The sequence below is a fragment of the Panthera onca genome, chromosome A1 (genome assembly GCF_046562875.1).
Source record: "Panthera onca isolate mPanOnc1 chromosome A1, mPanOnc1 haplotype 2, whole genome shotgun sequence".
NCBI lineage: Eukaryota > Metazoa > Chordata > Mammalia > Carnivora > Felidae > Panthera > Panthera onca.
The window spans coordinates 238,949,103-238,976,199 of record NC_138339.1 but is presented as its reverse complement, the minus strand read 5'-3'; the positions used below and the strand labels follow the sequence as shown (position 1 = coordinate 238,976,199).

At 38.8% G+C, this 27,097-nt stretch overlaps 1 protein-coding gene across 7 annotated transcripts in view; it reads left to right on the top strand.

Annotated features, from left to right (window-relative positions):
* IFT88 (intraflagellar transport 88) overlaps positions 1 to 27,097 on the top strand; it is a 131,086-nt gene that overhangs the window by 55,584 nt on the left and 48,405 nt on the right. For all 7 annotated transcript variants that reach the window (XM_060637581.3, XM_078448587.2, XM_060637580.3 and 4 more), the window contains 6 exons: positions 10,333 to 10,432; positions 14,810 to 14,896; positions 21,183 to 21,369; positions 23,163 to 23,271; positions 25,629 to 25,779; positions 26,306 to 26,421. In XM_060637581.3, coding sequence (XP_060493564.1) covers positions 10,333 to 10,432; positions 14,810 to 14,896; positions 21,183 to 21,369; positions 23,163 to 23,271; positions 25,629 to 25,779; positions 26,306 to 26,421 — 750 coding nt within the window. The remainder of the gene's footprint in view (positions 1 to 10,332; positions 10,433 to 14,809; positions 14,897 to 21,182; positions 21,370 to 23,162; positions 23,272 to 25,628; positions 25,780 to 26,305; positions 26,422 to 27,097) is intronic.

Here is a 27,097-nt window from a genome sequence, read left to right as displayed (position 1 = left end):
AAAGACTTTTTAAAATGATATTAATGTGGCTATTTAAAAAAAAGGCACCTGAGTGGCTCTTTCGGTTGAGCGTCTGACTCATGATTTCAGCTCAGGTCACTATCCCACGGTTGTGGGATTGAGCCCCGTGTCAGTCTCCAAACTGAGCATGGAATCTGCTTAGGACTCTCTCTCTCGATGAAGAGATTCCCAGACAAACAAAAATGAAAGGAGTGTGTGATCACTAAACCAGCCCTTCAAGAAATTTTAAGGGGGACTATTTGGAGAAAAAACAAAATGAAACAAAAAAGGACAAAAGCAACAAAGACTAGAAAGGATCGGAGAACATCACCAGAAACTCCAACTCTATAGGCAACACTATGGCACTAAATTCATATTTTTCAGTAATCACCCTAAATGTAAATGGGCTAAATGCTCCAATCAAAAGACATAGGGTATCAGAATGGATTAAAAAAAAAAAAGGGCCATCTATATGCTGCCTACAAGAGACTCATTTTAGACACCTGGAAGATTGAAAGTAAGGGGATGGAGAACCATTTATCATGTTAATGGACATCAAAAGAAAGTTGGAGTAGCCATACTTCTATCAGAAAAACTAGATTTTAATGTTTATTTATTTACGAGAGAGACAGAGAGCAAGTGGGGAAGGTCAGAGAGAGGGGGGGACAGAGGATCCAAAGTGGGCTCTGCACTGACAGCAGCGAGCCCGATGCAGGGCTCGAACTCAGAAACTGAGATCATGACCTGAGCCGAAGTTGGATGCTCAAATAACCGAGCCACCTCAGTGCCCCCAGACAAACTGGATTTTAAAACAAAGACTGTAACAAGAGGTGAAGAAGGGCATTATATCATATAACTAAGGGGTCTATCCACCAGTAAGATCTAACAGTTGTAAATATTTATGCCCCCAACAAAGAAACACCCAAACATATAAGTCCATTAATCACAAACATAAACTCATTGATAATAATACCATAATAGTAGGGGACTTTAACACTCCACTTATAGCAATGGACAGATCACCTAAGCAGAAAACCAACAAGGAAACACTGGCTTTGAATGGCACACTGGACCAGATGGACTTAACAGTTTACATTCAGAATATTTCATCCCAAAGCATCAGAATACACACTCTTTTCAAGTGTACATGGAACATTCTCCAGAATAGATCACATGCTGTGGCACAAATCAGCCCTCAGCAAGTACAAAAAGATTGAGATCATCCCTTGCATATTTTCAGACTATAACACTATGAAACTTCTATAGAAATCAATCACAAGAAAAAAATTGGAAAGACCACGAATACTTTGAGATTAAAGAACATTTTACTAAAGAAAGAATGGGTTAACCAAGAAATTAAAGAGGAAATGAAAAAGTACATGGAAGCCAGTGAAAATGAAAACATGACAGCCCAAAACCTCTGGGATGTAGCAAAGGCAGTCATAAGAGGGAAGTATATAGCAATCCAGGCCTTCCTAAAGAAGGAAGAAATGTCTCAAATACACAACCTAATCTTAACACCCAAAGGAGCTGGAAAATGGAAAAATAACAGCAAATAAAGCCCCGAAACAGCAGTAGAAGGGAAATAATAAAGATTAGAGCAGAAACCAATGATATTAAAAAAACAAAACAAAACAGCAGAACAGATCAACGAAAACAGGATCTGGATCTTTGAAAGAATTAACAAAATTGATAAACCCCTAGCCAGATTTATTAAAAAGAAAAAGGAAAGGACCAAAATAAATAAAATCATGAATGAAAGCAGAGACATCACAACCAACACTGTAGAAATACAAACAATAATAAGAGAATATTATGAACAATTATATACCAACAAATTGAGCAATCTGGAAGAAATGGAAAAATTCCTAGAAACATAAACTACCAAAACTGAATCAGGAAGAAATAGAAAATTTGAACAGAGCTATAACCAGTGAAGAAATTGAATTAGTAATAAAAAATCTCCTAACAAACAGGAGTCCAGGGCCAGATGGCTTTCCAGGGAATTCTACCAAACATTTAAAGAAGACTTAACACCTATTCTTTTGAAGCTGTTCCAAAAAATAGAAATGGAAGGAAAACATCCAAACTCATTCAAGGCCAGCATTACCTTGATTCCAAAACCAAAGTCCCCACTAAAGAGGAAAACCACAGACCAATCTCCGTGATGAACATGGATGCAAAAATTCTCAACAAGATACTAGCAAACCGAATCCAACAATACATTTAAAGAATTATTCATCATGATCAAGTGGGATTTATTCCTGGGCTGCAGGGCTTGTTCAATATCCACAAATCAATGTGATATATCACATTAATAAAAGAAAGGGTAAGAATCATATGATCCTCTTGGTAGATGCAGAAAAAGCATTTAACAAAATACAGCATCTTTTCTTGATAGAAACCCTCAAGAAAGTAGGCATAGAAAGAACATACCTCAACATCCTAAAGGCCGTGTACAAAAGACCAACAGCTAATATCATCCTCAAGGGGAAAACTGAGAGCTTTCCCCCTAACATCAGGAACACAACAGGGATGTCCACTCTCACCACTGTTCAACACAGTGTTGGCAGTCCTAGCCTCAGCAATCAGACAAAAAGAAAGAAAAAGCATACAGATTAGCAAGGAAAAAGTCAAACTTTCACTCTTCACAGAGTGAAAACCCTGTTTTCCTTTTGGAAAACCCAAAAGACTCCACCTAAAAACTTCTAGAACTGATACATGAATCCAGCAAAGTCGCAGGATATAAAATCTATGTACAGATATCAGTTGCATTTCTATACACCAATAATGAAGCAGCAGAAAGAGAAATCAAGGAATCGATCTCATTTACAATTGTACCAAAACCCATAAAATATCTAGGAATAAGCATAACCAAAGAGGTAAAAGATCTGTATGCTGAAAACTATAGAAAGCTTATATAAGAAATTAAAGAAGACATAAAGAAATGGAAAGGCATTCCATGCTCATGGATTAGAACAAATACTGTTAAAATGTTGATGCTACCCAAAGCAATCTACATATTCAATGCAATCCCTATCAAAATAATACCAGCATTCCTCAAGAGCTAGAACAAACCATCATAAAATTTGTATGGAACCAGAAAAGACCCTGAATAGCCAAAGTAATGATGAAAAAGAAAACCAAAGCTGGAGGCATCACAATTTTGGACTTCAAGTTGTGTTACAAACCTGTAATCATCAAGAAAGTATGGTACTGGCACAAAAACAGATGCAGAGATCAATGGAACAGAATAGAGAACCCAGAAATGGACCCACACATCTATAGCCAACTAATCTTTGACAAGCAGGGAAGACTATCCAATGGAAGAAACAGTCTCTTCAGCAAATGGTGTTGGGAAAACTGGACAGAGACCTGCAGAAGAATGAATCTGGACCACTTTCTTACACCATACACAAAAATAAACTCAAAATCGATAAAAGACAAATGTGAGACAGGAAACCATCATCCTACAGGAGAAAATAGGCAACAACCTCTTTGACCTTGGCTGCAGCAATTTCTAATTAGACATATCTCTGAAGTCAAGGGAAACAAAAACAAAAATGAACTACTGGGACCTCATCAAGATAAAAAGCTTCTGCATGGTGAAGGAAACCATCAACAAAACTAAAAGGCAACCAATGGAATGGGAGAAGATATTTGCAAATGATGTATCAGATAAAGGGTTAGTATCCAAAATCTATAAAGAATTTATCAAACTCAAAACCCAAAAAACAAATAATCCAGTGAAAAATGGACCAAAGACATGAATGAACACTTTTCCAAAGAACACATCCAGATGGCTAACAGGTACATGAAAAGATGCTCAACATCATTCATCATCAGGTAAATACAAATTAAAAAAAAAAAAAAACTGCAATGAGATACCACCTCACACCTGTCACAATGGCTAAAATTAACAACTCGGGAAACAACAGATGTTAGCGAGGATGCGGAGAAAGGGGAACACTTTTGCACAGCTGGTGGGAATGCAAACTGGTGCAGCCATTCTGGAAAACAATATGAAGGTTCCTCAAAACAGTTAAAAATAGAGCTAGCTTATGACCCAGCAATTGCACATTGTAGTGTTTATCTAAAGGATACAAAAATGCTGATTGGAAGGGGCATATGGACCCCAATGTTTATGGCAGTACTATCAATAATAGCCAACCTGTGGAGAGCCCAAATGTCCATCGACTGATGAATGGATACAGAAGTGATACACACACACACACACACACACACACACACACACACACCACCCCCACCCCTGCAATGGAATATTACTCAGCAATCAAAAAGAATGAAATCTTATTATTTGCAACAACATGGTTGGAAGTAGAGTGTATTATGCTAAGTTGAATAAGTTAGAGAAAGATAATATATGATTTCACTCATGTGGAATTTAAGAAACAAAACAGATGAACATAGGGGTAGGGAAGGAAAAAATAAGTTAAAAACAGGCAAACCATAGGAGAGTCTTAAATTCAGAGAACAAACTGAGGGTTGCTGGAGGGGTGTTTGGTGGGCAGATGGGCTAAATGAGTGATGGGCACTAAGAAGGGCACTTGTGGTGAGCAGTGGGTGTTATATGTAAGTGATGAATCACTAAATTCTACTCCTGAAACCATTATTACACTATATGTTAACTAACTTGGATTTAAATAAAATTTTAAAAATTCTTTCTCCCTCTGTCCCTCTCCCACTTGAGGAATCTATATATATATAATTTTTTTTAATTTTTAAAAATTTAAATAAAAAAAGAAAAAGGAAAATTCAGTCTTGACATTATTTGGATTTTTCAATTATATATCATTCTGTCATTCTTACTATATTTTGTTAATTCATTTAATATAGGGTTAAAATTATTTTTAACCTTGTGGTGTAATGTAAAGCACATAAAAATTGTACAAAATAATAACATCAGCTCAGTGATTTATCACACAGCAAACACCTATGTCATTACATAGCTTAGATAAATAACATTTAAAGAAGAGAACACCCAGGGGCGCCTGGGTGGCTCAGTCGGTTAAGCGGCCGACTTCAGCTCAGGTCACGATCTCGCGGTCCGTGAGTTCGAGCCCCGCGTCGGGCTCTGGGCTGATGGCTCAGAGCCTGGAGCCTGCTTCCGATTCTGTGTCTCCCTCTCTCTCTGCCCCTCCCCCGTTCATGCTCTGTCTCTCTCTGTCTCAAAAATAAATAATAAAAAAAAAAACGTTAAAAAAAAAAATTTAAAGAAGAGAACATAGCACCTTAGAAGCTCTGCTGAGCCTATCCCAGACCCTGCCCCTCCCACGTTGAAGGGTGACAGGTGTCTCCAGAGAAATGGTAAATCACTTCCTAGCGTTTCTACATACTTTAACCACACAACCAGGCATTCCTAAACACTATAATTTAGTTTTGCATTCTTTTAAACATTATATAGGTGGACTCGTACCATGCCTGTTGTTTTGTGTCTGGTGTGTTTTACTCTATAGCAGTTGGCAATGTTGTTGCATGTAGCTCTGGTTTGTTCATTTTCATTGCTGTGTACTGGTATAATCATACAATGGAATATTATTCTCGACCATGAGAAACTGAGGTAAGTTTGTTATAGACCCTAGAGGAAGTACACAGCATACCTGGCAATGCCACCCAGGGAAGTCAAGACAGATACAGGCAGAGAGAGGCAGGACCTGGGGCACATGCCTTACTAGCATCTGTGGGTGGAGTGTTCTGGGGCTCATGGCATAAGGCCAGATGGGTCCATTCAAACCAAAGAGTAGGGGCGTCAGGAAGCTCCATGAGGGTCTGTGTAGGGGTGCATAAGGGGAAGGCCTTGGGAGGTGGGGGAGACTGTTTATCACAAGGACTTTTGGGGAAGTCCTATCAGGAACTTAGATTTGCTTGGTGCTCTACAGATTGCTGCCTGGGACACGTACTTGTGTTAGAGGCTAGTGTTAGTTTTTGGTCCCAATAGGCCACGTGGCCAAACAAGATGGATGCCAAGGTAGCAGTACGGCACAGTAGCTTAGCGAAGGTCTGGACAGTGTTTTTCAAATGATTTCTTTTAGTCTGCAGCTTGTCTGTCACTTCTCTTGACCTACTGGGGAAATAATTGGGATTTTATTGAAATCCAATGATCAGGCTGGAGAGAACTGACATCTTTAAGATGTTTACTTTTCAAATTCGTAAGTACAATACATTCCTCCATTTAGGTCTTTGTAATTTCTTTGAAATACTTTTTAGTTTTAAGTCTAGAGATCTGCATGTCTTTTGTTACATTTATTCCTACACGTTTGATGTTTCTGATGGCATACAGCATAGTTTTAAAATTTTGTTTTCTACTTGTGCATTTCTTGTATGTAGATATACAGTTGAATTTTAGTGATATTTATCCACTGACCTTATTAATAAATTTACTTTTTCAGATAGTCATCTCTAGATTCTTTTGGGTTATCTAAATACACATTTATTCTATCTGCAGATAATGACATTTTTCTTTCTCTCTAGTCAATCTTTATGCTTCTTTCTGTTTGTTTTCTTGCTTCATTACACTGGCTGTGATGTCCAGTTCAGTGCTGAATAGAAGTGGTGATATAGTAGGCATTTTTGTTTTTTCCTGAATTCACAGGGTTAAAACTTTTCACAACCTGCCATTATGTATGATGTTTGCTATTGGATTCTTGTAAATACTCTATCAAATTAAGGAATTTTTACTTTTGTTTCTGGTCAGGCTAAGAATTTTTATCAATTCTTATCAATTTAACTCTACTTGATTGTGATGTATTATCCTTTTAAAATATCACTGGATTTGATTTGCTAATCAGTACCTAAGCATTTTCCCATCCATATTAATGAGAAGGATGAGGTTTGTATTTTTAAAAATAATGTCTCTGGGGGTACCTGGGTGGCTCAGTCAGTTACGTATCCGACTTCAGCTCAGGTCATGATCTGTCTCACAACTCATAAGTTTGAGCCCTGCATCGGGCTCTGTGCTGATAGCATGGAGCCTGCTTCAGATTCTCTGTCTTGCTCTCTTTCTCTCTGCTTCTCCCCCGTTCACTCTCTTTCTCAAAAATAAATAAAACATTTTTAAAAATAATGTCTTTGACTTTGTTTACAAGGTTAAGCTGACTTTATATCACAAGTTTGGATGTGGTTTTTTCCCCCCCCAGAGGAGTTTATGAGATTGGTATTATTTCTTTATTAAACAAATAGAGGAATTTACTAGTAAAGCTGTCTGCATTCAAAGTTGTCTTTATAGAGAGGGTTTTATTAAACAGATTCTACTTTTTTAATAATTATAAGATTATTTTGACTTTCTTGTGTCACTTTGGATCAGGTGCATTTTTAAGGAATTTGTCATTTTATTCTTATTGATTTTTGTTTGGTTATTCTTTTAGCTATTGAGAGGGGTCTGTTAAAAGTTTTTTACTGCAGTTGTAGATTTCTACATTTCTTCTTTTAGATTATTAACTTTGCTTTATATTATTTTGAAATTATGTTATTGGTTGCATGAAGATTTAGAGGTATATCCCTGGTAGATTGATCAGTGCTGTTTTTTTTTGTTTTCAGAGTCATTCATAACTTTATTATCAGAACTTCATTTTTTTTTTTGAGAGTTTTCCTAACATGTTGAGCTTTGTGTCTTTTAAGTCCAAAGAGTTGTTTTGTTTTGTCTTTACTTCTCTTAGAAGATCTTGAATTGACTTTACATGATGAATACAGCTATTTGGGGCTCTGATGAGTTAGCCATACTCTTTTAGCTTTAGAAACTTCTCTACAGGACATTTAGAACAAGTTCTCAAGAGCTGCCCTGGAGGGCATTCAGAAACCTCCCCCCCCCCCCAGAGTTTATTCTCAAAAAAGCTCTTTTTCTATCCAAGCTGAAATCCCAAGGTCAAACTCATCTTCCATGACATAATTCTCTCCTATCTCTGGAAGGAATTTCTGTCTCCCTAGGCATCTGCTAGTATCCTGAAATCCCCTCCACCAGCATTCCCAAGGGTCTCAACAAAGGTATCTTCATTGTTTCTCCTAGGAAGCCGCAAAGAGGATTTCTTTTTCTGTTTTTTTTTTTTAATTTTTTAAAATTTACATCCAAATTAGTTAGCATATAGTGCAACAATGATTTCAGGAGTAGATTCCTTAGTGCCCCTTACCCATTTAGCCCATCCCCCTCCTACAACCCCTCCAGTAACCCTCAGTTTGTTCTCCATATTTATGAGTCTCTTCTGTTTTGTCCCCCTCCCTGTTTTTATATTACTTTTGTTTCCCTTCCCTTATGTTCATCTGTTTTGTCTCTTAAAGTCCTCATATGAGTGAAGTCCTATGACTTTTGTCTTTCTCTGACTGACTAATTTCACTTAGCATAATACCCTCCAGTTCCATCCATGTAGTTGCAAATGGCAAGATTTCATTCTTTTTGATTGCCGAGTAATACTCCATTGTATATAGATACCACATCTCCTTTATCGATTCATCTCTTGATGGACATTTGGTCTCTTTCCACACTTTGGCTATTGTTGATAGTGCTGCTATAAACATGGGGTGCATGTGTCCCTTCGAAAGAGCACACCTGTATCCCTTGGATAAATGCCTAGTAGTGCAGTTGCTGGGTCGTAGGGTAACTCCATTTTTAGTTTTTTGAGGAACCTCCATCCTGTTTTCCAGAGTGGCTGCACCAGCTTGCATTCCCAAGTGGTATTTTTATTTTCACTTTACTTTTGATGATTCTGTGTTCTTAATTTAAGGTGTGTCTCTTGTAAGCAATACAAAGTTGAGTTTCAAACTGAGTATAGATATCTCTAGAATGCCTTTCCCCAGTCTGGTTTAGATTCTCTGCCACTGCATTCTTGTGTTCCTTTGTAGTAGTTCTTACACGAACTTAATTTACTGGTCTGCATCCCCTGTAAGGGCATGAACCATATTTTGTTTATCCTTTTTTAGCCCCTGTATATTTGGTATATAATGTCTGACATCTAGTAGACATTCAACAAGTGTCAGTGGTTTCCAGATTATTAGCTTGGAGCCCTCACACCCTCATTAGCCATGTCTCCAGGCTCCTTTGTTGGGGGTGGGGCTGGGGACAGAGGGCCATTCAAAGGGGGACCGGGCAGGCAGGGCTTCAAGTCCTCTCTCTCCACTGCAAGCAGAAGTGCTCTTTTATAAGTCAAAGATAAAATGAAAGATTCTACCTGAAGAAAGAGATCTTTTGCTTTAATGTTTTCAAATTATTTGTCCAGGCCAGTGGCTTTGAAACATTTTTGAACCAGAACCTCAGACATTTATTTTACATAGTTTACAGAAACATGTTGCATGAAACAATCGTTGCCCTTATTATGTGTATTGCCCTTTAGTATTTTCTTCTTCTCTTTTTTTAAATAAACGTCATGATCCACTAAACTGATTTCAGTTGACCTCAATTTGAAAGAAAGTCTTGGTGAAGTGGGTTTTGCTGTCAATAAAAATTGGGTTTCAGATTTTCATTTGACAGTTTGCTAGCTGTGTGATCTCAGATCTTCCGTTTTCCTATCTGTAAAACAGAGAGCATGCCTGTCTTTCAGGGTTGTTGTGGGGATTAAATGTGATAATGCTGGAGCGCCTGGGTGGCTCAGTTGGTTAAGCATCTGGCTCTTGATTTCGGCTCAGGTCATGATCTCGAGGTTCATGGGGTCGAGCCCTGCGTCAGGCTCTACGCTGACAGCGCAGAGCCTGCTTGGGACTCTCTCTCCCTCTCTCTCTGCCCCTCCCCTGCTCACATGCATGTGTGCGCTCTCTCTCTCTCTCGCTCGCTCTCTCTAGAAAACTAAGCATTAAAAAAAAACTATTAAGTGTGATAATGCTTATGAAGGAATTAATGCAGTGCCTGATATATAGTTAAAAACAAACGTTCTGTGTCCTTTGGGGAACAGATCTATAATCGTCAAGTTTGGACACAAAACTTAAACATACTCTACAAATTCTATAGAATTTTTCTCACCATTGGAGCATTTAAGATGAAAAAATACATAGAAATACTTTTACCTGTTACAAATTAAAATTGTTTTAGTAGTTAAGTTAAAAATGAGACTATGGATATAAATCATTTAAAATACCATAAATAATTAGAAGTGACAACAAGCTAATGAAAAGTTGGGTAAAAAAATCAATAGTTGAGTAAAAAAAAAAAATCAGTTTAGAACTGAAGAATTTAGTAACTTACTGCCTGCATCGGAAGAAATCAAGTGCTTAGCCTTAGATAGTGCTAGGGACACTTTAAAATTTTTTTGAAAAGTCAGTTTTAAGGAAGCTGCCAGCAACATAAAAATGCCAAAACAAAGTAACTTTTTTTTATGCTTTACATCATAGGTGTGTTGAAGTTGTGAAAGCCTCTCAGTATGTAGAGCTAGCAAATGATCTGGAAATAAACAAAGCAATTACGTACTTGAGACAAAAGGACTTTAACCAAGTAAGTTTTTTAAAGTTTTAGACGTTTTATATGTTAATTGGTCAAAGCAATAATATTGGGAAACTGCTTCTAGAATATTGTCATCTGTGATTATTCTGAAGTTGAGTAATATTTTTATTTGTGTTAACATAATTTCTATTAATATAGTATTACTTTAATTTTGACCTGTTTGTCCTCTTCGTCCCAGCGTAAATACTTTTCATGTAACGCATGGTTCCTAAATTACTAAACCATGTTCTAGTCCAGAGAACAACTTTTCCCCTAGAGGTTTTCAAACTGTTCTCTAAACCTGTAAGGTTTTTTAGAGGCAGGGAAGGCCAAGAGCCCAACTAGCAGCATGGTGCTTCCATCGTCCTGTCTTCACCAGAGAGCTTTCCCGTGACCTGTTTTGTGTATTTGGTTTACTCTGGAACATTGCTTTGGGCATAAAAGGGTCCCATTGCTAAGCACAATTTCACAGTCTTCCAGGACATCTTGCTGGTATCACTGCTACCTTGCTGCCTTGGGTCAAGATGGAATGGGTGCTCCCCCCTCCGTAGTCTTTAAAATATTTTGTGTTCCATTTGCATTTTCAAGATTTTAATTAGTTTACTTATGTTTTAAAAATGTAATTTCTGCTTTCTTTTCAACATTGCTGCTTTGACTTTGTGTTTCTTTTGTTTGTATATTGTAAGTATGATGAGGTGGGTATAATAAACCTTAGTTGAAAGGAACACTGTTAGGTTAAAAGGGATTGGGTTGACGTAACTCATAATGACCATTTGACGAGGACTACTTTATTTACGATTCAAGTAAAAGAGAAAAATATATACCTTCTAATATGAGGTTATACTTCTGTAGCTAAGTAGAGATGCTGAAATCTCAGAGTGTGGTTCTTTGGGATGGTAGCTCTGCTTTGTAGTCACCTTTGTAATAGAGAAAAAATCCATAAAAAGCCAAAGGTAGATGAAATGAAGTAGTTTGGGCTGAAGGCCCCTGATCATGTGTGGACAGATTCAGTGGAATGCAGAATCCAGTAGCTTAGATGGCATCAGTCGGGAAAGAAAGCCAAAATGAAAATATATCTATTTTCCTAATTGTTTGTGGGGGGGAGAAAAGAAAACACAACCCAAATTAACAATTTGTTTTGCTGTTTATAGCTAAATTTAATTTTATTGGTACACTTTTATCAGTTTCACTGGTAAAGGAATCGATGTTATAATATTTTATTTTGATTAATTGAATTTTTAAAGATTTTTATTTTTATGTAATTTCCACACCCAACATGAGACTCGAACTCACAACCCCGAGATCAAGAGTCACACGCTCCACTGATTGAGCCACCCAGGCATCCCTATAATATATTTTATTTTTGAAAACAGTAATATTGGGGGTTGCCTAGCTGGCTCAGTTGGTAGAGCATGTGGCTTTTGATCTCAGGGTCATGAGTTCAAGCCCCACATTGGTCGTGGAGCCTACTTAAAAAAAAATTTAAAAACAAATATTGGCTATGCATTCATTGAACGTGTAAAAGAACGGTTTTGAAAACCACCCATTTCAAAGCAAAAAATCTTGAAAATATTCCTTTTATTAGAATAGTTACATAGCATTTTTAGAATAGTTTAGAAATTTTAAATATGAAATGTTTTTATTCTCTCAGATGTTTTTAAATGAATGTTTTAAAGTTCAAAATATTTCTGTTATTTTAAATAGTAGCACTGCATCATTTTTTACATATTATTTGAATTCATAGTAACCTTTTTGTGGGGAGAATAACTTGGTGTTATATGTAGTCTTAAAGTCTTGTTAACAGTGAGCTGCAAATTAATAAAGATGAAAATTTTAAAATCTAAGACACTTAAAAAACGTTTTTTTAAGTTTCTTTATTTTAAGAGAGAAAGAGATAGTGTGAGTGGGGGAGGGAGAGAAAAGGGAGAGAGAAAAGGGAGAGAGAAAGAGATAGTGTGAGTGGGGGAGGGAGAGAGGGGAGAGAGAAAACGAGAGAAAGAATCCCAAGCAGGCTATGCGCTGCGAGTGCAGAGCCCAATGCAGGGCTTAAACTCACAAAACCACAAGATCATGACCAGAGCCAAAACCAAGAGCTGGATGCTTAACCAACTGAGCCACCCAGACGCCACATCTAAGGCACTTTATTAATAGTTTTATTAATAGTATGAATAGCTGTTTCTAAAAGGAATGATGTAAGCTAAACTACTATATGGCATTCCATTTTTTTTTAAATTTTTTTAACGTTTATTTATTTTTGAGACAAGGAGAGACAGCATGAACGGGGGAGGGTCAGAGAGAGAGGGAGACAGAATCTGAAACAGGCTCCGGGCTCTGAGCTGTCAGCACGGAGCGTGACGCGAGGCTCGAACTCACGGACCGCGAGATGATGACCTGAGCCGAAGTCGGATGCCCAACCGACTGAGCCACCCAGGCGCCCCATTCCATTTTTTTTAATTGTTGTTGTTAGCTTGCTTTTGACAATCTACTTACAGATTTCATAAATATCAGAAAACTGATTATTTTCTCTCTACACTTTACTTTTGAGAATTTAATGGATACATGAGTTACACCTATTCATGTGCCTTATATTTTAAATTAACACATACATTTATTTTGACACAATCTAAAACTAAAGTTTAAAACCTCAGAATTCTTACTCAAAGTGAAATGTATCTTATAAAACTTAGAGATTCAAAACAGCAGTGACTTTTACATTAATAGCCATGGACGTTGTATAAAGAGTCAATGAGATAACTCCTATAGGATGAACAACATAAGTAGCAATAATTTCCGAAGTGCGTTTTAGGAACTTCTTGGCAGTTCTGCAGAAGATCCTTCCAAGAAAGTAAGTGAGAAAGAGAATCTCAAAAGTGAGCATATGATGTTGGGGTCTTTTTTCTTCTTTGTGGAATTATGAACTACTAGCCTAGAAACTTCAGTGATTTTCTTTAATCAAAAACCTTTGAAAAGAGGGGCACATGGGTGACTCAGTCGGTTGAGCATGTGACTCTTGATTTTGGCTCAGATCATGATATCATGGTCATGGGGTTGAGCCCTGCATTGGGCTCTGCTCTGGGCATGGAGCCTGCTTGCGATTCTCGCTCTCCCTCTCCCTTTTCGTCTGCCCCTCCCCTGCGCGTGCACTCTCTCTCTCAGAAAACAAACAAACAAAAAAACTTGAAAAGAATAATTACTTCTATTGGAACCTACATATGTAGAATGTATCCTTAAAAAAATTGAGTCAGCACACTAAATGGTGCTATACTCGAGGCTTCGTTTGGGGTCAGACACTTTCACAGCACACAGATTTGTCAAGATATTTTCACCAGCAGCAGCTTGTGAGCATCGTAAAAACTAAAGCAGCGTTTTTGGTTGGACTCCACTCTCTCCAAGAGCAGAAAGTGCCCAAAGCCATGCATTTTCTGTTCAGTATATGTATCTTGAAGGAAGGAAGGAAAACCCATTGCCTTTACCTGCTTTTTTTCCTGTTATTTCTCAGGCATTTCTAGATTGAGTACTCACTTCTCATCTAAGGTGTCTGACCATTCCAAATATCCTGTTTGGTTAGGATGGTCTCAGACCTGCCAAGTGGTTAAAAATGTACTTTCATTTCTCATGGCTTGAAAGTATAATTATATTTGGAACTACTTGAGATAATTTTTTGTCGTAGTCCCAGAATTAGTTTCTGTCATCAGTTTTGGAAAAATTCTCGACCATTAGTCTTTCTTTCCTTTCTGGAGTTCCAGTTATGTTTGTCTTAGACCTTTTTGCTATGTTCCCATATGTCTCTTTTTTTCATCTGAGACCTTTGTTTCATCTCTTCTTTTCCTTTGCTTATTTAGTCTGAACATTTTCTGGGATCTTGACCTTCAGATCCTGGTTGTCTCAGTAGTGCTGTAGTGCCTTCCAAAGATATTTTTAGTATTTTAATATAAATTTTCTAATTGTTCTCTGTAGAATGGTCTTCTGTAGGCTGATCTCTGATAGCCAAAAGCAGAAATTCTGATTTGCAAAGAGTAAATTTGATTGTGTCCTTTAGGTAAAAACCTCACTTACACCCCATTATGCAGGATAGACACTAAACCGTGTCATAAGACTCACAAGGCGCAATATTGACTACACTCTGGCTGTACCTACCCTACTGTGAAACCTCTCGGTTAAGTTCTTCATTTCAGTTATTGCACTTTTAGTTTTGCTGTGTCCTTTTTTATAAATGCCGATTCTCAGATGAAATTCTCATTCTGTCGTCTGTTTTCTTGACCATATCAGTCCCTTCCCTTTGTGTCCTCCCCTGGTGTGACACTCAAGACACAATGGTCTTTACAGCAGCCTTAAGCCCGGATACCGTCCTATTACAATGATCGTAACGTCCATATATTTCATTTCTAGGCTGTGGAGACCTTAAAAATGTTTGAAAAAAAGGACAGTAGAGTGAAAAGTGCAGCTGCAACCAACCTCTCATTTCTGTATTATTTGGTAAGTTCCGGTGCTTTTACAACTAAGAGTGGATGATGTGGTGTTTTTATGTTGCTAAATTTCTCCCCGAAGAGCACGGCTAGAGAGAAGCTCCAAAGAAGACTGGTAGAGAATGTTAGTAGAATGGGGTGCCTAGAGGTCTGATCACGACAAGTTCTGGGCCAGGGGTTGAGTTTATGGATATGAGTGAGAGGACCATCTCAGAAGAAGAAGGGAAGGAGAAAAATTATGGTGGGTAAACATCACTCAGAAAATTACACAGTGCAGATCTGCGAGGTGGGCTAGAGATCGGTTTCAGCACCATGTTAGTAGTAAAGAAAGTGATGGCTCAGGTTACATGATTTACGTAAGGTACGGTGTCATCTATAAGAAGCCTACTTTGAGCATCGGCCGGATCCCAATCGTGGGGAATACCAAAAGTCTAAAAGCTCACTAAAAGGGAGCTTCTTAATTTGGAACAAAGGAGGCATGCGGGTGGACTCAGACGGAACAAAGGAAGGTTGGTTGAAAGTAGAGATAATAAGTGTTTCAGAAATTCAGAGAAGGCACAAAACATTTTAATTTTGGGGAGACTAAAGGGATGAACAAAAGCACAGAGACAGGAAAGGTGGGAGAGGATGTGAACATAAGGATCACTATATTTAGTTAAACCACGTTCTCAGTTCCTCTTGGAACTTCTGGTCGGTGCGCCACTGAGAATCACTGCCGTGCTGAACTACTGTTAATGGTGGAAATTTTACCCCTACTCTGTTGTGATGGAAAAGAGATCAAGACCACTGGTGAGGAATGACAGCAGTATTTTAAGCCTACTGGCAAGAGAGTGGCGCCAGGTGCAGGTTGAGAGGAGGCTGCAGATTAGGGAGAAAGATGCTGAGTTTTTTTCTAATATGTTTTTAAGATTTTTTGTAGCAGTGGTGATATATGTATATATATATTTATTTAAAAAATTTTTATGTTTATTCTTGAGAGAGAGAGAGAGAGATGGAGTGTGAGTGGGGGAGGGAGACACAGAATCCGAAGCAGGCTCCAGGCTCCGAGCTGTCAGCACAGAGCCCGACGCGGGGCTTGAACTCATGAACCGTGAGATCATGACTTGAGCCGAAGTTGGAGGCTCAACCGACTGAACCACCCAGGAGCCCCTACAGTGGTGATATATTTAAATAGTAATGGCCAACAAGCATGTGGAACTGATCTCAGATGGGAAATCAGGGATAGAGATGATTTGATGATTGTCTGCGTAGAGGTCAGAGCTTTGACAATAGATGCTATGGGCTGATCGTGTGTGTCCTCCTCCCCCAACCAAATTTATATGTTGAAGCCCAAATGTGACTGTATTTGGAGGGACTTGGAGAGATACTTAGGGTTAGATGAAGTCATGAGAGCAGGTCCCCTGATGGGATTAGCGCCCTTATTAGAAGAGAAGGAACCAGAGCCCTCTCCCCCTGAGGACACAGCAAGGTGTCCTCCTGCAAACCAAGAAGTGGCTCTCAGCAGACACCACATTGGCCAGCATCTTGATCTGGGATCTCCCAGCCTCCAGAACTATGAGAAATAAACGCTTGCTGTTTAGGCCAGTCTGTGGTATTTGCTATAGCAGCCTGAACTAAGACGACAGAGGGTATCTCCAGGGGCGAGAGTGTAGCACAGAACTGAGAAATGACTTTGGGATTCACATACATTAAAGAGGCAAAAATAAGAATCAGATCAAGAAGATGGGAAAGGAACTACAGTATGATGCCTTTGAAGTAAAGGAAAAAAGGAAGGCACAAAGAGGAAGTATATAACATTGAAATCAGAGAGGTAGTCCATGAGAACGAAGGCTAGGAGAGGCACTTTTGCTGGTGAGACAGCAAACTCCGAGCTGGACATTAGCCAGGATGCAGTTTCCGGGGCAGATCTCTTTGGATCAGTACGTCAGTGAGGAGGGTTGGAAGCGTCACAGAGTGGAGGAGGGGGAAATTGGGCTGTGATGCAGTCAGCACAGTCCTTAGCCAACTCTGCGGGACCCCCTGACTTGGGATGGCTGTGCAGCCCTGTCCCCCACTGCGGTGAGGGGGCCGGGGCCTTTGTGCCTCCGCATCACCCAGTCACTGGAGTCAGCCTGCTCACCAGGAAGGGGGTGCAGCTTTGGGCAAGGCACCTCTTTCTCATGGGGCTGGAGTAATTCACAGAGTGGGCTGACAGCTGAGGCCGTGGCCAGCAGCATTCCCAGCACTTCTGAAGGACAGGTCTGGGGGCTGAAGCATGGTCTCCATTACAGTCATTACATTGGAATTTAGAAGATCACTTGTAAATTTCGTGCAAATGGTTTAATTAGCGACCGGATCTTGACCAAGTTTGATGAATGTGTGGGAGGAGACCAAGAAGATTTTTTAAAAAGAAAGAAAAATAGCTAGATTTAGGCGACTGAGCAGAGCTATCAGAGTATCTGATCAATAGTTTGTTGCACGTAGTTCTTGGGAAAATGGTTATTTTGAGGCAACGTAATGGGCCTGGTATATGATATATATTGAACATATATTATTGGTACCTAGTATGTGGTTGTATCAGTTTCTGTTGCTCTGGAATAAGCTGCCCCAAAATGTAGTGGCTAAAATAACTGTGTATTTCCTCACATTCTACCTGAACAGGCTGGGCTCACTTGGGTGGTCCTTCTGCTGATCTGGCCCGGGGTCACACATCCTGCTGCCATCATCTGAAGTTTGACTGAGGCAGCATGGTCCAAATGCTTCCCTCACATGTGAGACTTAGCTGAGCCGTTGACCAGCATCTCGTTCCTCCACCTCCTCCTCCAGCAGGGGAGAGCCCAGCCTTCTTACGTGGGGCAGGGTCCACGAGAGGAGACCCCAGTGCACTCAGGTGGTTACCAGGCTCCTGTGTGCATTGAATTTGTTGTTATCTTACTGGGCAAAACCAACACGGGAGAGAACCATTCAAGGGCCTGAATACTGGGAGGTGTGATCCTTTGGGGCCACTATTTTAATGATCTGTCACTGCCTGCATTCAGGGTATCCTTTCCATATGCAAAATGTACTCAGCCCTCCAGGAACTCTCATAGTCTCACCTGTCACAGCATCAGGCCCAAGAGCCATCGTCTGCTTGGGGTCTAGATAGAGGTAGGCTTTCTCAGGTGCAGGTCCTCTTGACCCAAAGGTCTGCGAACAGGAAAACACACCGTGTCTCCCATACACTTCACATCCTCCGATGAGATAAGAGTAGGGTCACTGTAATAGATACTCTTGTTCCAAAGGGGTGAGATGGAGGCACCTCACACCCATTAGTCCTTAGTGGGTCAGACATCTAGCTAAGCACATGTGGTCCACGCCCCCGAAAGTGAGGAAGGGGACGTTCCTTAGGTAGGGCTCAGCTCTGATCCCTGGGAGTGGTGCCCTAATCCTTTGGTCTCTTGTGGCTCTTGGCTCTGCATTCTGGGAACACTTCCTTTTACAGAAAAAATAACCTGTATTTGCAGCTGATTAACTTTCTTAGCCTGCTTTCTGCCCAGAAAAATTGGGGACCCAGAGGCTGTCTTTCATTTTGGACGGTCTGTCCCTTTAATCCAAGCTGGCAATGCTTAAACTGGTACAACTCCCTTAAAGACTTGGCAGGTTTCCTATAAATCTCATTTGGGGTGCCCACATGCCCCAAGAGCTACATCCACAGTGGTTTTCAAGGCAGACAGACCCCTTTCCACTTAGGTGCATGAGGCTGCTGTGGCACAGAGCCCCAAAGATATTTGGAAGCTTTTTTCTACCTTAAAGAGGAGTGCCTCCTTTGCCAGGCACTACCTTAAATCTTCCTGAGATGTTTCCAAAGGGCATTACAGCCACACCCTTGATCTGATCTCTGCCCTGCAACCAGTTCTTACTCTGAGACTTGCTGCCCAGAGAAACTAGAGACATGAAATAATTTTATTTTCTGGCCCGACACGTCCTTGTTTTTCTATATTTCTGCCAAACTCTAGTTGGAAAATCTGAAGTTTTCTCTTAAGCTCCTCTCTCACTGTACCTTATCAGACCCAATTAAAGTAAATTAATTGGCACTTTTAACCTCCTGCTCAGAAATCTCCTTGGCCACACACACATATTTACTAAGTACACGTTCTGTCTTCCAAGTCAGTGTAGATGGCAGTTTTCCCAGTTTTATGACTGCAAAACATGACTTGCCCTTTATCTAGCCTCTGATAACAATTCCTTACTCCTTCTCCATCCTCCACTACTATGGCTCTAGTGCTTTCCAGATTTTGCCTGCTGCCTAGTCCAAAAGACAAGGTTTTTTATGTTTTGAGTTTTTTATGACAGTAGCACCCCACTTTTAAGCATCAATTTTTTTTTTTTAACATTTATTTATTTTTGAGACAGAGAGAGACAGAGCATGAACGGGGGAGGGTCAGAGAGAGAGGGAGACACAGAATCTGAAACGGGCTCCAGGCTCTGAGCAGTCAGCACAGAGCCCAATGCGGGGCTCAAACTCACATACCGCGAGATCGTGACCTGAGCCGAAGTCGGACGCTTAACTGACTGAGCCACCCAGGCGCCCCTAAGTATCAATTTTTATATCAAAGTTCAGAGTCCACACAAATACATGAATATTCATAACAGCATTATTCATAATAAACGAAAGTGGGAGGGCACAATCCAGGTGTCCATCAACAGTGAATGGATAAACAAAATGTGGCCTATCCATACAATGGGGTATTATTCAGCGATGAACAGGAATGAAATACTGATGCATAGTACAACATGGATGAACCTTGAAAACATTCTGCTAAGCAAAGAAGCCAAACAAAAAAGCCGCATGTTATACGGTTGTGTTTATTATGAAATGTCCAGAATAAACAAATCCATGGAGGTGGAAACCAGATTAGTGGCTGTCAGGGGCCAGAGCAGGTGGGAGAATGGGGAGTGACTGCTAATGGGTACAGGATATTTTGGGGGGAGGGTGATAAAAATGTTGTAGAAATGGATGCTGGTGATGGTGGTACAATTTTTTGAATGTGTAAATGCCTCAAAAATGTACATTTATCTGACCTGTGAATTGTATCTCAGTGTTTTGAAAGTTCATTCGGGGAAGCAGTCACTGTGAGTATCATGGGAGAAGGGATGTGGGAGCTAGAATTTACCCAGTGGTGGGGGAGCTGTGGGTGAAGGTGCAGAAGGGGGGTCAGGGGCCTGACAAGGGATCAGCAGTCAGTGTGTGAGTGGCCCAGCGTGTCCAGCAGCCACATGAAGGGGGAGTTCTTGGATAGACCTTTGGGAAGCAGTTGCTTCTGCACAACTGCCTCCTCCGTGGGTCCGGAGCCAAGCCCCAGCGGGGATCGGGGTCACTGTGCTCAGCAGGGACAGCACAGTTGGGAGGCAGAAGCAGATGTGGAGTCAAAATGAGTGAGGACAGGCTGGAACCCACAGGCGTTTCTGCATCAGTCCTGCAACTGATGACCAGAAAAAGACCTTCAGAGAGCAAAAGCTGCTGCTTCGTGTCTGCGTCCCGCATGTGCTACAAGTTCCTTTCAGCCGACTGTGGACAAGAACCATACAGGGAAGGGGATTCTGGGAAATCTGGTTCCTGGCTTAAGCAAGCCGGCACAGATGCTTCACTATTTAAGGTTTGAGAGGTCTATGTCGCTTAAGTGAGTGATGTTAAGGTCCTTTGGCGGAAGAGACAGAACTAGAGACTTGCTAGAAACGCCAGACCTAGTAGGTGACGCGACCAATTGGATGGAAGGACGGGAAAGCTAGTGGTGCCTTTGTAGCCAGCTCAGGGCTTCAGGTGTACTGCAGCTGTGACGTGAAATCTGGGTGTTCAGAATGGAGCCACTTAGGGGCGGCTGGGTGGCCCAGTCTGTTGACCGCCTGACTCTTGATTTTGATTCAGGTCATGATCCCGGAGTGGTGGAATCGAGCCCCGCATTGGGCTCTGCCCTGAGGGTGGAGCCTGCTTAAGATGCTCTGCCTCCTGCCCCCTCCTCATCCTGTACTCACTCTCTCTCTAAAGCTAAAAACAAATAGACAAAAAAACCATTAATAAAATGGAGCCACTTACATGTAGTGTTGTTATTCAAACCACGAGACTGTGAAGTCAGTCATTAGAAACTTGGGTAGTTGAAAGAACACGATGATTAAAAATCTTGTAGAATAAGTCTATCAAGATCAAGATATATAAAATATTTCTGTTTATTATATTTGTAATCTCAGAAAATCTGTTTCTCATGTCTGTAGCCCAGAACAGTCAGTAGAGATATTTGACGAACCCCGAATAATTTGTGTGTGTTTTGTACTTTGTTTAGGAAAATGAATTTGCACAAGCCAGTAGCTATGCAGATTTAGCTGTGAACTCTGATAGATATAATCCCTCAGCTCTGACTAACAAAGGGAATACAGTTTTTGCAAACGGTGATTATGAGAAGGCAGCTGAATTCTATAAAGAGGCTCTAAGAAATGATTCTTCTTGTACTGAAGCACTTTATAATATTGGTAAGTAAAATAGGCAGAATTGCTTTGTCTTTCTCCTTTACAATTTTTTTTCTTTTCTTATTTTAAATTGACTTACAGAGCTCCAGTTCATTAGTGGAGGAGACTGACTGACTTCCCAAATTCCTGCGAATACTGAATATTCAGCTTTTGCCAAACTGATAGGTGGGAAAACAAACAAACGAACACATTTTCTTTATGAGCAGTTTCAAACACAAAAATTGGACAGAAAAATACCCATGTCCCTTACCAACTATATTTAACACACTTCAACATTTTGTCATATTTACATCAGGTTTGGTTTTTAGTGAACGAAACGTTTTAAGACCTGAAGGCACATCTTATTCCCTTCCTTGCCTTTCAGGGTCCCCTGAAATGGGTGTCATTCCTTCCTGTTCTTGAGTTTGCAGTGCGACAAACACATGTTGATACAATACTGCTTCTTATCTCTTGGGTTATTAATGAAGTTTCTTTTGAGATTTTCTTCTCCCTGCATAGCTGTGTTTTTCTGTTTCTGGCTTGCTTGTTTGTTTTACCTTCTATGTTTCGTGTCGTAAACTTTCCTCAGATGTCTGATGAACCTGGCCTGTCTTCTCACATTTAGGAGTTTGCAGCTAAAGCTGAGCGGGATCTCTGAGGCCACAAGGGAGACTGATGTGCTGGCACGCTGCCACGGGGCCATCTGCCTGATCTGCGTAGTTGGGGAACTGCCCGCTAGTCAATTGATCCAATTGGATCCTTCCTCCCAGAGAGGAGTCTTTAATCTCCTGCCAGATGCAAAAGGAAGACCTGGCTGGGTTGGGAGGAATTAGCCATTTTAGATGGAGTCAAGGAGAGTTTAAAGTCATGTTGGAGCAAGGGAGGGTGGGACCGTTCGGGAATCGGGGAAAGAGCAGAGGGAAGTGAATAGCAGAGGCCTTAATGCAGGAGATTTCTTGCCTAGATATTTATTTATTTATTCTCTTTATAAGTTTTAAGTACTTTTCCTAGTCTGTTGCTTAGCTTTTAGTTGGTCATTTGTTTTGTCAAACAGGTTTTCTAATTTTATAGAGTCAAATTTGGCTTTTGGAAAGTTTGTGGCTTCATTTATTTATTGCTTTACAAAGCCCTTCCCTACCCCAAGATTATAAAATCATTTTCCTATATTTTCTTTTCATACGTTTACATCTTTGTTTTTTTCTATTTAGTTTTTTTTTTATTATAAATTTATTGTCAAATTGGTTTCCGTACAACACCCAATGCTCATCCCAACAGGTGCCCTCCTCCATGCCCATCACCCACCCCCCATCAACCCTCAGTTTGTTCTCAGTTTTTAGGAGTCTCTTATGTTTTGGCTCCCTCCCTCTCTAACCATTTTTTTTTCTTCTATTTAGTTTTAAAGTAAGTTTTGGGTGTATTCAAAACAGGAATACATTCAAAATAGGAATCTACATGTTTTAATTCACGTGTAGTCGGTTGTCCTGGCTCCATTTCTTACTAGTCCCTTAGTCCCCGTTAAGTTTCAATCCCCATTAATTCTGTAACTGAGTCAGTTTCTGAACTGTGCATGCTGCTAGTCTGTCTACTCCTGTTTCCCTGCCGCACTTTAAAATCACGATAGTGCTCTAGCATGTTTTGGTATCTGCCCAACAATAGTGGAAAAGCCCCTCCCCTGCCTTTTTTCTTTTTGAAAAAAATTCCCATCATCTCTCTCTTCTGGATGAATATTTACATATATTTAAAAATTTATCCTGTGACTTTGAGAAAATTACTTACCAGTAATAATGCTTACAGCTTTTCTTTTTCTTCTTTTTAAGGCCTTACCTATAAGAGGCTAAACCGGCTTGATGAAGCTTTGGACTGTTTCCTGAAACTTCATGCAATCCTAAGAAACAGTGCCCAAGTTCTTTACCAGATAGCAAATGTGTATCTTATGTGAAAAACTTGAGGACAGTTGTTAATTCACTCAATTGGTGATTGAGTACCAGTCGTTAAATAACCTTAGCCAATGAGGTAATTGATGAGGATAATATTTTAAATCCTATCACATTAATATGTGATAAAAATATTATTTGAGTGATACAGCTTTATTTTTTAATTTTAATTCCAATATTTTACATTTTTATAAAATGTGTATCTTTTTAATTTTTAATTCTATTATATATAATATAATATAATATAATATAATATAATATAATACAATATAATTACTCTAGTGTTATCTTAGTTTCAGGTGTACAATATAGTGATTCAACAACTCTATACATTACTCAGTGCTCATCGTGATGAGTATACTCTAATACCTATCACCTGTTTTACCCATCTCCCCACCCCCATCTTCTCTCTGGTAACCCTCAGTTTGTTGTCAATAGTTAAGAGTGTGTTTTTTGGTTGATCCTGTTTTAAAAGATCATTTGCATTATAAAAGAAATCATTAAAAGGTTAACACTATTATTTCTTAATTTGGGGGGAAAATAATTGAAATAGTAATTGAGTACAGATGTTTAGTACACATAAGCTATTCATTGACTGTAGGTTAGATTGTATTAACTCTGAGTCTTGTAGGGTATTTTTGAAGCAGTAACTTACTGTTTAAAAGGAAAATATTTATTACTGATTAGTACTGCTGATTGAGTTCGGTTAATTTATCTTCATTATTTTAGCTGACATATAGGCTTAATGAGTATAACTCTCCAAAGGCCTTTACCCTACAAAATTAGCCAGTAGTTTATATGAATTCACTCACTCCGTTCATTCAGTAGTCACTTATTGACTGTGTGCTGTGCCACAGTCACAGTATTATGTTTAGAACTCTGGGGAATGTGGAAAAGGAAAACATTCCTCCCTTGTCAGTTTCTTCTACAACTCCTGGCTCTCTTTAGTTTGTTTGTTTTCTTTTTTCCCTCCTGCCTTTGGTTAGAAAAGCAGAAATTTGTTAACGTTTTTAATGCCTTTGAAACTATTTGAAAAACATTTTAATTTCTCTCCTTATTTTAAAAATAATCTTTCAAAACAACATTTGGGAAGAGTTAAAATCTTATGTAGGTTTTTAAGTTACCATTATCTTGATACAAGTTTGTTTCTTTTTTTTTAAGTGTTTATTTATTTTTTGAGAGAGAGAGAGCATGAGCAGGGAAGGGGAAGAGAGAGATGGGGACAGAAGATTCAAAGCAGGCCACACGCTGACAGAAGCAAGCCCGATGTGGGGCTTGAACTCACGAATGGTGAGATCATGACTGGAGTTAAAGTCAGATACAATCAACTGACCGAACCACCCAGGCACCCCTCTTGATACAATACAGATGTTAGGGAAAAGTATGTTATGAGGTATACCATTAATAATTTTAAGTACTATGTACTCTACTTTTGTTAGAGAGCATAAAACATTTTTTAATAAAGAAGCTATTTTTAGAGCAGAGGATTTCATGCTTATTCCTTTTAGCCTCTTTGTTTTGTCCACTTAATCTGTCTGAAATTGCCACTGTCATGATCTGATACTTCCCAGTTTCTGACCAGCTTGGATTCAGTTAAGCAATTGATCATTTTAAGGATGTTTCAATCATTTTCTCATTTTTATATTTCTTTTTTTTTTTTTTTTTTTTTTTTTAGTAAAAGGCGAAAGATTTATTCGATCTGAAGAGAAACCAGAGTATTTTTATATTTCTTTTATGGTATCACATTTGTCATCCTTAAAAACAGAAGCTTCTTTCTCAATAAAACTTTAGATTGGAATATGTTCATTTCATTGAGACATTTAATGTAAAAATAAATAGTAGTCAATAAGTATTGCTGTGAATAAATTATTTAAGTGTATACAAAGGACTTACTAGGCACTTGCTACAAAAAAAAGAATACCCTATTTTGGGCTTTTAATCTAATTGGGGAAAACTCAAAGGAAAATACATGGAAACTCTTCCCTTAACATGTTCGACATATTAAGAGAAGTAGAATAATTGAACACAACTTTCAGGCATTTCTGTTAAGGACAAATTTTGGACAGTGCTTTGAATAAAAGAGCAAACTGTTAATTCTACTAGAAATTTGGGAGTTGATCTTAGTGGACACTAATGAAGCAAAAGGAAAAGCAAGGTATATATGGAGCATGAGTGTTATTTACAGTGCCCCATTTTCATCACCATCCCTGAAGAAATTCAGAATAAACAGTTTTCAATAGCACATTACTATAGGCTAAGAAATATTTTCATTGTAATGTTGTATTTAGGTTTGTTTATTTATTAATGAATTTAGAAAAATTGTGTTATCCTTAACTAAAACTTTCCAAGATATGAATTAATGGAAGATCCCAATCAAGCTATTGAATGGTTAATGCAACTGATCAGTGTTGTTCCAACTGATTCTAGAGCTCTGTCTAAACTAGGAGAATTATATGATAGTGAAGGAGATAAATCCCAAGCATTTCAGTACTACTATGAGGTAAGTATAATTTTATTTTCCTTTTACTTTTTAGCCTTTTATATATGGTTATAAAGCATTCAGCAGAAAAGAAAACAACAGTCAGCAGACCGTTTAGTTTTTAAAATTTAGAAATGCTTACTGGTTTTTAAATGAATGATGATTTAAAATAAAATAAATCATTTGTGGAATATAAAATTTTTTAATAATTTTAATGCAAAATTAAATTAAAATCACATTCATTTTTCCCTTGAAGCATGATTTTGATCCTTTTTAAAATTCTATTACTTATTTAATTTGATTCAGATCAGCTATCAGTACATCGAAAAGCTATTTATAGGTAATTTAAAAATGTATATCAAACAAACATTAAGTGTTCTAAATCTTGTAGTTTCAAAACATAAAGTGCTTATGACCTTATGACAGCTCATGCTTTTTTGTTAAGAAATTTCATATTGGTTAAAGAAATCCTTTCAATAGGTAAAATGTTGAGGTATAAATTCTACATTGCCACTGATGTTGTATTGTCATGTCCATATTTTTCTAGTCATATAGGTATTTCCCCTCTAACATTGAAGTTATTGAGTGGCTTGGAGCTTATTACATTGACACCCAGTTTTGTGAAAAAGCCATTCAATACTTTGAAAGAGCTTCTCTTATACAGTAAGTAATTATTCTGATTTCATGTTTACTTAAATGTGTTGGGATTTGATTTTATCCCTAGAATTAGAATCTGATAAACATATTACATTCATGAACAAATATTAACGAACATTCATGTATTATTTCCATTTAAAAAAATTTTTTAATGCTTATTTTTGAGGGAGAGAGAGAGGGAGAGACAGAGCATGAGCAGGGCAGGGGCAGAGAGAGAGGGAAACACAGAATCCGAAGCAGGCTCCAGGTTCTGAGCTGTCAGCACAGAGCTTGACATGGGGCTCAAACCCATGGACTATGAGATGATGACCTGAGCCAAAGTTGGACACTTAACAAACTGAGACACCTAGGCACCCCATTATTTCCATTTTCTTGAATGAAGTTCCATTTTATTTGGTCTTTATTGTGTTAAATATATTACCTTTTTATGCAACTTTTAAAAAGTTTAAAAAATACTTTCCTTGAGTTATTTTGCTCTGTGTATTTTTCTTACATTTCAACAAACAAGTATTATTTCTTTATCAATTAGAAAATCACTGACTCGGTTGTAGGACAAGGTTTCATTTCTGAAAGAGTCCTAATAGAAATAAATTGTGTTGTTTCCAATTGATAATCAATTCACATTGTATATTACAAATTAAACTTTTTTTTTCTTTTTAGAGCATGCAACTCTTTTTTTTTT